Source organism: Homalodisca vitripennis, chromosome 2, assembly GCF_021130785.1.
Source record: "Homalodisca vitripennis isolate AUS2020 chromosome 2, UT_GWSS_2.1, whole genome shotgun sequence".
Taxonomy (NCBI): Eukaryota; Metazoa; Arthropoda; class Insecta; order Hemiptera; family Cicadellidae; genus Homalodisca; species Homalodisca vitripennis.
This window is the reverse complement of record NC_060208.1, coordinates 51,661,014-51,672,439: the sequence shown is the minus strand read 5'-3', so window position 1 is coordinate 51,672,439 and position 11,426 is coordinate 51,661,014. Positions and strand designations below refer to the sequence as shown.

Genomic DNA, 11,426 nt, shown 5'->3' with positions numbered 1-11,426 from the left:
TAATCATTATTTATTTATGATTAATTAAGTTTTGAATTAAAAATAATAAACTACTGGTCACAGCATTAAAGCTTGTTATTTTAAATAATAATAATTTTACCAATAATTATCTATCCCGTAAATATGTAACTTTAGGAATAAAGTGCAGCTAGATTATAAGGTAATGCACAAAGTTTATATTGGAAAAGAAGACAAATGTAATTTTCAATTAAACATCAATTAAAATATACTTCTCCATGCATATGCTTATGGTAGAATCAAAGTTGTATAACATATAAATAAGAATACAATTTTATAGATTTTCAGTTGTTCAATTGTTAAAATGATACATAGTTTTTGATACACTCAATTTAAAAAATGTTTTAAGATGAACATTTTCAAATATATTAAGAACGAACATTTAAAAAAGAACAATACGGTGATAATATAATCTAACGAAGAGTAAATACATTTCATTTTTTATACATACCTATATAGCAAATATTTCATATTTGGATTGATGGCTGCTGATGTTTTAATTAATTTTAGATAGTTAAATTAGGTAAATGTGCTTATGTAACATGTCTTTTCAAAGGGAATTCAATGCTGATTGATAATTAGATAATTTCATTACTTGGTTTTTTATAGCAAAGACAGAAGGCCTAACATTTTATAGAAATTCCTAATCTACTTATTGCAGTGGGTTAATATAAACATTCTTCCTCTATTAATCACCATGGTTACGTTCGAATTCTTGATACACCTACTTAAACCTTACATTAACGTTCTACAAGTGAATGCCGAGGTCAAGCTCTTTGTTGGCCCAAATAGAGCTAGAGGGCGAAGCCTCAAGGGTCATATACTCATTTTTCCAGAACTACTATATACACATAGTGATTGGATGGGTTTTAATAAAAATTATAATGGACTTCCTACGTAATAAATTTTTACTTTGGATGTCGATATCACATCGTTATGTATATAAGACAAGGGGTAGAGCCCTAAGGTTAAAGCTATTTTATACGAAATTGCGATAGACGCCTTGTAATTGGGTGGATTTCAGCCGTAACATTATAGATAGCATTGGTGAAGAAAATAGTGTCAAAAAGTATCATCAAACTAAAGTGAGTGAGGGGCCGGTTTGTTTTTTGCTGCTCGATTAGTACGAAACAAAAACGTAAACGTTCGTTTATCTGTGTTTGATCAGCAATAATATTACATCAACACAACTCAGGTAAAAGTTATATTTTTATTTACAATTTGAAAAAATATCAATCCCGGAACTTTTTCTTTTCTCAAACTGCATGTACTAATTTTCTCTTTCTAATAATAATAAAGTAATTAGTCTGTAGCTTTCTCAATACGAAGGTAAATATTTACGACCACATTTATCATACGGGTTTCAATTTAATCATACATTTTTAAGATTAAATAGTATTAAACGAGTTTAATAGTAGTAAAATGGTTCACAGCTCGAATTCTCAATCGGTCGGTTTAAAACATTCAGCATTACCACGTTTTAGAGCTCAAGTCATTGTCTTGGGCATGGCAATTTTGCAAACAAAAAATTAATACTTTTATCTTTAAAGCGGTTTAATTGTAAAGATTTTGCTCATTTACCGCGGCTGGCGTGATAACGGTTAGAATGAGTTTCTTAGAATGAGCTGAATAAAATTTAAGTCATTTGGTGGTAGCAACTCATGAAACAACTAATTCAAAAACTTTGAAACTACATACTTAAAAGAAGAACGTTTGTACCTATTCTGTATTTTTTTATTGGCTTAATAGGAGTTATGGATTTTCAAAGTTGCAGAATTTTTTAAGGAGTAGGTACTTTATTGTGATATTAACATGTTAAATAAATAAGTTTAAAATTTTATAAAATTTAAAAATCAGGTTTTGTAGCACATGTATTTTCAGGTACCACTTAAAACTTATAAAGAGAATCACATACTAAAGAACAGTCTTCAATATCAGTCGCCAAGAATACTATGCATGGTAGCAGTTAATTAGTTATATTTTTTTATTAATACAATAATGAGTAAATATTGTTAGAATGTATCCACAGTGTACAAGTACTGTACAGTATTTGTTCCACATACGAGAACAATGTTACCGGTACCGTTCAGTGAACGCACCCCAGGCAGTTGCTGGAAGCCACGCTTTGATTTATGTCCTGGCAGAAACACAATACCAGCTGCCACAGAGCTTCGTGGAATGGCAACTTCCGCTGCGATCTGCTTTTGTCAAAGCTCATCACTACAGCCGCACAGCTCGGCGTTAAACTCTTCACTGCAAAACTGTGCTGAACCCGTCATTGGAAACACTCTTAAAGTAAGCAAGTGTAATGGATAATACATTAACATTTTAAATTATAATCCTTGTTATATTAATGTCTATTATCTTTACTTAAGTATCATTTTACATATGCACATTAACATTAATTATTGATCCAGAAATGTCCCTAGTTATTATATTAGTTTGTATATTTTTTGATCAAACTAACTGTCTTACTACACTTATAGACTTGATATTAAATGCAACATTTATAGTATTCATGAAGTATAATGGGTTACAATACATTATTAACTAAAAACAAAATTTAGATCTTGTATTACTTGAATCCATTTTAGTACACATTGTCAAAATAAGGTTTCCCACTCAACAGGCATGATTTTTGTAAGACAAATTATAAATATAAAATACTTTGAATATATGATACAGTTCATTTTAGATTTATAAATAAGAGATTTAAAGACAACACTTCTCGCTCCATGGGATTTTTAATGATTGAACGGAGTAAACACCAAAATATTTTGACTCATAGAACTATAAAAAGGTGGGCATAACTTAAAAGCATAAAATATATTTCGTATTCCAATTAATTAGCTTTAATTTTTATAATTATAACCATGAAAGATTATAAATTATTCATTTTATGTACAATTCAGTAAAAAAGCGAATGTTAAAGTATATACAGTATTTTCAATTATTACATAATGTCACATTTGAATAAAGTAGTGTGTGTGTTTGTTTGTGTACGTTATATAATGAGGTGAAATACAAAAACGATTTGTTGATTTATTGTACAAGAACGTTATTGTAGCATTATTTTCATCATTTTCTTCTAAATGTTATTTACTAATTATGGAAATAAATAACACAAATAAAACAGGGCTCTTAGTTTATAACTTCAGTTCCTAAAGTCGTACATAATCAGAGTTACTCTATAATTTCCAGTTGGTGAGGCAACAGCCTCATCTAGGACAGCTTTCTCGTGGTCCATGATCTGGGCATTCTCAATACAGCGTCTTGAAGTGCGGTCTTCGTTTACAGTCCACTGGCACAATATGTAGTAGTAGTCGTTAACAAGAATTTTAGCATAATTCAGCTTTAGTTCATGTATGTTTATTTTCACTTCATACAAACAATTCTCCTTCTGAATGTCAATAACTTTAAAGCAACTTTTGAATGAGAGAATCAAGACTAAACTGGTGGATATTGTATGCATTTCTGGTTTGGGCCATTCCACATCAAACGTTAATAATTTAGGTTCTTCACTTTGGCATCTGATTGTCCATATATGTACGTCCATATAAATACGAAATCCCTGTGAGTAGGTACAATCAATTACATACTCACTCACATCTGTCCAATCAAAACACATGTGTCTGTTAAAACATGTTAACAATTTCCCATCTAACCTTCTGACATATAAAGATGTGATACCAATCTCTGTTTCATCCATAATGCTGTAGAGCACAAAATGGGAATTGATGGCAGGTTCATAATACGGTACAGAAGTAGTAATATCTTCGCATCGAACTATATTATTTATCGGACTTTTCTTTCGCAAGTCGTAACTTTGTAGCCTGTAAGTGGATTCTACTATATAAGCCATTTTCAACACTGCATCCGAAATTGACATTAAAAGTAATGTCTTGATACCCTGGTAAGATAATACTGAATTCTTCAAGTGTCACAAAGTCCACAATCCTGACTGATGGAGGGGTTTTATCTACAACGACGAAGAATTCTTCAGTAAGAACTGAAACACCGACGTACTCGTATTTTGTACGAAGAATCTCACGGTACTGACCTTGTTCTCTTGTATAAATTTTAAACTCGGAGTCATCATACGTCACGACGCTTTGAAATGATTAACGTTACCGATTGTTTGGACTAAATTTGGGGGATCATTTATGTCTAGTACACTAAGTTTTTTGTGATCAACACACAAAAACATTGTAGCGCCTATGATTTCAGAACAGCAGTGTACTAGCATACTAACGTTTTTATACTCACGGTTCACGCATTTACTGGACTTCCACTTTTCACTCTGCTGGATGACACTTCGCCAGCTGTCGTCAACAACTTCCGATTTAGTGTATCCTTTCTTCCTACACTGTTTAGCCCAGTATTCGTTTTCTCCAACAGTACCCATCGCCTCCCAAGTATTTGACACGTCTTTCACACTAAGGTACTGAAATATCCCTTCCAAGAGTTCAAAAGGTAGTTCCAGCAACCACATAATACTGTTGTATTCAAAATACTCAATGAAATTACCACAAAAATACAACTTATTCAAAGATACAGGATAGTCACAGGATGTATTGCAAAAACTTGATTGAACCACGCATAATCCAAACTTATCGATCTCACAACTGATAGTTCACTCGAGTGGTTGACACATCTGATTCATCCGTTTGAGAAACCTCTAGACACGCTGACTCATATTCTGTACAACCTCAGATAACTTTATATTGACATTTAATAAATGAAGGTGCATATAACAATATAACAATGCTTAACAAAACAACAAGCCTATTCGATCAGTTTATCATACGCAAATCCTTGATAAGACAATATTATTTTCAATGGTAAACTTTTATTGGTGTACGAAATATGTGTTTTTATTCTACAGTATCTAAGTAATCTTACATTAGTAAAGTAAGTAAATCTACAGTACGGATTACTTTGGAAATAAAGTTAAATTATATATAATTAACTGGATTCTTTTGCACTACTTCATACGATCACTTCAGTACTGTAGTATGAACGAAATATTTAATACATGCCGTTAATACCGAACAATAACTATATAGCTTACAAGTATTTAATACCTTCACAGCTGGTCTATAAGTGCACAGACCGAGCTTTATTATTATCACCACACATCAAGCTGTAAAGCTTTTGTCACACTAACGCAGGTCTATCATATCGTATAAAAAATCAATCTAATGCATTAGAAAATATTAAGATCGAGATGAATCAAAAACTTGTAAACATGAGTTTCTTAACTATTATTTTATAATAATAAATCAATGCAATATTTAAAATATTAATCAAAAACATTGTAACAAGAAATAAAAGAGAAGAAATTCTATTATTGCAGGATACCATTTCTACTGGTATGAGTTATTTGCAACTCCTTAGATATCTCCATAAGGAATATGAGCCATTGCGGTTAGGATGTTGATTGCCCTAATCCATGGTAGGTAAAATATGCACCGAGCATAGGATCTAGAATTGTTTTGTATCAAGACTTTATGCCTGGATATTATTTATAGATTTTTGTTTGACCTTCAAAACTAGTAGAAATAATTGGCTATAATCTTCTACTTTGGATCGCACCAACAGCCACTGGCCTTAAATAGTCCAATGTTTCAATACCAATACTGGTATCCTTGGAACTACTCACCAAATTCCATAGAACTTTATTTATAAAGAATTATGTTTACTCGTAGATTATGTACGTAAAGAAACTGCTTTGTTCTGAGGTTCAGAACATAGATACACTGCTTTTTACACAGATTCAGGTATTGTTCTAAAGTTTGGAACATTGTCCAATTCCTCTTAGAGGAACAAACAGAATATTCTTTATGCGTACCGTCCCATTCTACCATATGAGTGAAACTTGTGCCTTTTTTGTAAAATGTGTTATTAAAACAATTGATTCTTACAGTAAACATTCGAATTACATTCTATAAGTTCGTCACTTTCACACCATGTACTCTTTATCAATTTACGCTATGTTCGATACGTACAATAAAGTTAAAGCTAGTACATTAGTATGCATGGTACTATAATATCTAAAATATAATGTTTGTTTTTTTAAATAACGACCATAGTAAACAAGAAATTATATTTTATTCTCGTAGAGTGCAAACATCAATATATTTAACAGATAAAGTAAAAAATAAAACGTTGATTTTTATATCACAAAGATTGAAGTAAAAAGTTTACAGATAGTTTATATGCATTTCCTTGTGTTTTTCATATCTAATATCTAATAATATAGGACCAATAGTAAGAATTTAAAATATTGTTAAAGGGCTAAAATAAATATAACCACTAGTACAGCCTTCACCTACAAACTCTAGAGTATCTTATCATTTATGAAAGAAAATGGAAGAAAAAGTATGAGTCTCTTTCATAAAAGAGTAGTCACTTCCGCATTATTCCTGAAATCATAAATAATCATAACTACCTTATGATGTAAAGGCTGATTCGTACCATATTTGACGGCACTCTTGAAATCTGAGCTGGAGGTGGCATCAAAGGTCGATAAACGGTTTGAATTCCTCTCGAAATCTTCATCTCTACTATCTATTATCACCTCCATCAATACATAATAGTACTGGTTTACAAAACTTCTTGAACCTAAATAACGACTAGTTCCAAAGGAGGACGTTTCCAAGTTAACATCATACAGGTACACCGCCTTCTGAAAGTCAACTACCTTGAAGCACTTGGAGAATGGAAGAACTAACAACGAATTAAATATTATTTTTGACTCTGCATATATCCAACCTTCGGCAACTGACAATTCCTTGGTATCATCATTGGGGTTTTTACTTGTCCAAATGTATATCTTATGTGATTTTCTATATATTATATACTCTCCTTGCAGTGCCAACCAACCACTATAATAAAATGTCTTTATACATTTTCCATTGGTTCTACTTACAAACATCTTAGGATCATCAATGTTTCTATGGACGACTAGATGGGTGCTGATAAACAGGTTGAGTTCTAAAAATGAACTAACGGTACCTTTAGACAAAAATAAATCATTGATGGTTGATTTGTCCTGTATATTGTACCTTCCTAGGTAGCAATTTGAATCAAAAACGTAACCAGTGGTCAATATCACACCACAAATTGTCATAGACCTGATTTTTATGTCCTTCTGTACAGACCACTCGAATTCCTCAAGTGTGGTCAAGTCCACAATCCTGACATTTCCTGATTTGTTATCTTCAAAAGCGAAGAAATCGTTAGATAGAGCGGAGTGTGATAATCTACTTAGTTTTGTTTGAAAAATCTCAGTATACTGACTTTCCTTAAAATTGTAAATTGTACACAAAGACGTATTAACTATTAACATCTTGGAACCGGACGTCTCAAAGTACTTAACGTCCTTCACATTTTTTATCGATTTCACCAGCATAGGAGTACTATTAATATTCACTATTTTCAGTTTGTTCGTATTGAAGTCCAATGACAAAATATTCTCATAATGTAGCTCCTGTTTTGATATAAGTGACCTGGGTGAGTTCGGGAGGGGTCTCAAATTAAAACCTAACATGTACTCTCGATAAATCAAATTCTTCGATCTCCAATTATATGCGCACTGGATGACACTTTTCCAACTTTCTTCATCACCTTTCGCTCCAATGTATCCTTTCCTTTTGCACAATCTAGCCCAGAAGCTCTCACTGACGTCCATACCCACACCTTTCCAAACGTTCACTATGTCTTCTACATCGAGAAAATGTAATATCTCTTCTAACACTTCCACTGGTAGAGCCGTCAACGACATTATGACTAGACCTTTGCCGTACGAAACACCGTGAATAATCGTCACAGGAGACACAAGAATGTGTTCTATTTCTATAGCGCTATGTTTCAGTTAATCCCTATACTGCGCCTCTCTGACATTGAGGCAATGGCAGTCGAGTGGTGAGATTATTCTTCGTTATCTGTAATTGGGCTTATCTCTTCAATTGATAAAGGCTTTTGTTGCTTTGATAAGTAAAGTATTTGTGTTTGCAGTATCTCCTGAGTTGTAGACTGAAATCAGTCATCTACTTCAGTCTGACTACAAATCATGTGTCAATTAAAAAACTACAACAACAATTACAACAAAATAACTTAAAACTTGCAACAATTTGTTAAAAAAATTATAGAAAATGAATGACAACGAATCGGAATTCTAACGAGATAGCTAATGTAAATCGGCGACGTTTTCTTAAAGCATAATGAAGTACAGAATTTAGATTTTTGAAATCTTAGGATCAAAGGTATCAAAACCTAAGTTAAATGGACTAAAACAGACAGGACTATTTATTTTAAAATGTTTAATTCCTATGGTTTGAATTAGAATAAACTATCGGTCATTACTAATGGACTGTTATTATCAAATCATTTAAATTATTGGTTTTAATCTGAAATTTAAAAATATATAAAGTTAAATTAATCAACACTATTTTTTTCTGAAAATACCAATTCTAATTATCAATCATTCAACTTTAATAATTTTAATTAGAGGCCACTTTCATTTATTAATGCTTTGTGTGTTAATACATATAGTTGGTAAAATAATGAAATTTATTTGTCATTTTATCAATTCAAATGGTAATAAATTATCAACATCACACTCGCATTTAAAATGTTACTTGTACATTTTAGGCTAATTAATATCATGGAATTAAGTATGAGATTAACAAATTTTCTTTGCCATCGGTGTAGTAAAATAACATCAAGATATTCAATAGTATTGAAAATTAAGACATATCTGACTTAATTACTAATATTGTTTAGAATTGTTTTATTTTTAAAACATATTAGCTTTATGACAGCAATAAAATAAAGTTATGTTATCATGATAAGTTTAACACATGTTATCAATTTATAACTGTGTAGTACAACTTAAGCCAATTCTTAAACTAATAACTATACTGTTAGTAACTAAGCAATTGTAATGTAACTGGTCGTGGGGTCGATGAATCTCTGTGAAGATGCGATTTTGTGTACCAATAATAGGCTTATGATGGGTTTCTCCTGAAGTTTATTCTTTAATAATCTATGAAAAAGTTTGGAATTTTATACATAAAACAACAACACGGATAACAACATCAAATTGTATATTGTTTTTTCTAATACTATTGTCTTCAAAATTATACATTAATAAGGGATCTAACAGACATATATAAGGGATTAAAAGTATTTAGGAACTATTGTTGTTATGAAGTTACGAAACTCTATCAGAATCAAGATGTACGCACTACAGCCGACTCTTAAGGCAATAATTTCTTAAGATCATACAGGACATGTTGGATTGGTGCTATCCCTGAAATCATAAATAATCATGACTACGGGATTTAATAGTTTACCCTTATCACATTTGGAGAAGCTCTTGGGAACAGATCTGGATGTAGCTTCAATAATAGGAGAACAGTTTGATATTTTGTCGAAGTCTTCATGCTCTTCCCGTTTGGTAACTTCCAGTGCTACGTAATAGTATTCGTTTACAAAAGTTTTTGAACCTAAATACTTACTTGTTCCCAAGGATGATGTTTCTAACTTGACATCATACAGATATGTAGCCTTCTGAATGTCAATCACCTTGAAGCATTTCGGGAATGGAAGGATTAAAAACGAATTAAATAATATTTTGGTCTCCATTTGTATCCAATCTTCGTCAACTAACAACTCTTTGGGACCATCATTGGGTTTCTTAGCTGTCCAAATGTATATCTTGTTGTGGACGCTGTAAATTACATATTCTTCTAGAACGGCCATCCAACAATCGTAATAGAACGATGATAAATATTCTCCATCGGTATTTCTTACAGACATTTTCAGATCATTAATGTTCCTGTGGACCACAAGATAGGAACTGATAAAAAGGTTAAGTTCGGAAAATAAAATATCTGTACCCTTAGATAAAAATAAGCTATTGGTGATTCTTCTATCACGGATACTGTACCTTTGTAAATAAAAGTTTGACTCCAAAGCATAACTAATGTTTAGTATTGATCCACAAATGGACATTGAGGTGATTGTTCTATCCTGCAGTACAGTACACTGAAATTCCTCGAGTTTGGTCAAGTCCACAATCCTGATACTTCCTGGCCTGTGATCTTCAAAAGCGAAGAAATCATTAGAGAGAGTGGGTTGTGATGGTAAATTTGGATTGAAGTTTGTTTGGTAAATCTCGACGTACTGACTGTGTCTCAACGTGTAAATCTTGTGTTTGGACATAAAACTTACTAGCAATTTGGATCCAGACGTCTCAAAATGTTTAACATCCTTCATTATTTGATAGGGATCGATCTGGCTATAATTATTATCAATATTGAATATTCCCAGTCTGTCACTAAGGAAATCTAGTGATATTATATTTCCACAATGTAGCTCATGTTTGAAAATAAGTGCCCTTGGGTATTGGGATAGGTGTCTCAAATTACCCTCTAAAGTGTATTCACGGTACAGGAATTTCCCAGATCTCCAGTTCAAACTGCACTGGATGACACTTCTCCAGCTGTCATCTACACCTTCCACTCTAACGTATCCTTTCCTTCTGCACATTCTAGCCCAGAAGCTTTCGCTGACATCCTTACCTACGACTTTCCAAACGTTTACTGTCTCTTCTTCACTGAGGAACTTTAATATATTTTCTAGCACTTCCACCGGTAGAGCCGTCAACGACATTATCACTTCAATAGAACTTTACAATATGAAAAACACTGAGTAAACGTCATAGTAAACTGTAGATCTTGGATTTATTTTATAAACTCTGTTAAAACATGATACACTTACTAATAACTATCACAATACTGTACCTCTCTATGGAATTCGATGAGGTAATGAGACGTAAGTGGTGAGATTATTCTTTTTTATCTGCTATACGAGCACTCATCAACTGATAAAAGCATGAATCAGGTATTTGTGCAAGTGAGCTAACATTCTCTTCTAATCTGGTCAATTCTCTTTAATAATTTAATAAAACTTTCCATGCTAAAATCTGTTGTATCATTAACATTATGGATAATGTAAAAATACCTCTTTCATAATAAATAGCTATTTCAGAGCTTTTACCTTTTTCGACACCAATAACTTAAATCATAGGTTAATTAAAATTGATAAGCGATATCACTGAATTTTACTAAATTTAGAATTAACTAACCAAATCGAAGAAGTATATAATCCTAAATAGTCGGAATGAATAGACCTATTTAACAACGAATTTTAAACTCGAAACACAGAATTTCAATATAATTGACTAAGCATTAGCACGGGGTTTGGAAATATTTAATTTATATAAGTCAGTCTTCGGAACGATATCTTGCGAAGGTACTGACCTATATAGACTAGAATATATTATATATACATAAACATATATACGAAAGTGCCTTTGTTTGTCAGTTGTGCTTTCACGC

The 11,426-nt window shown here is 32.1% G+C and overlaps 1 protein-coding gene across 1 annotated transcript; it reads right to left on the bottom strand.

Annotated features, from left to right (window-relative positions):
- Positions 1-532: 532 nt before the first annotated feature.
- Positions 533-10,962, bottom strand: LOC124353933. The gene is made up of 2 exons (XM_046803994.1): positions 9,543-10,962; positions 533-2,305 (listed from the first exon to the last, which is right to left on the bottom strand). The coding sequence occupies exons 1-2, from the start codon at positions 10,696-10,698 to the stop codon at positions 2,226-2,228; spliced, it is 1,236 nt and encodes a 411-aa protein (XP_046659950.1). The 5' UTR covers positions 10,699-10,962; the 3' UTR covers positions 533-2,225.
- Between the last annotated feature and the right edge of the window lie 464 nt (positions 10,963-11,426).

Coding starts and splice junctions, on each gene's coding strand:
- LOC124353933 (XM_046803994.1), bottom strand. CDS start 10,698: ATGTCGTTGACGGCTCTACCGGTGGAAGTGCTAGAAAATATATTAAAG. Junction 2,306..9,542: donor AACATCATCCTTGGGAACAA/GTAAGTATTTAG, acceptor TTACTTTAAGAG/TGTTTCCAATGACGGGTTCA.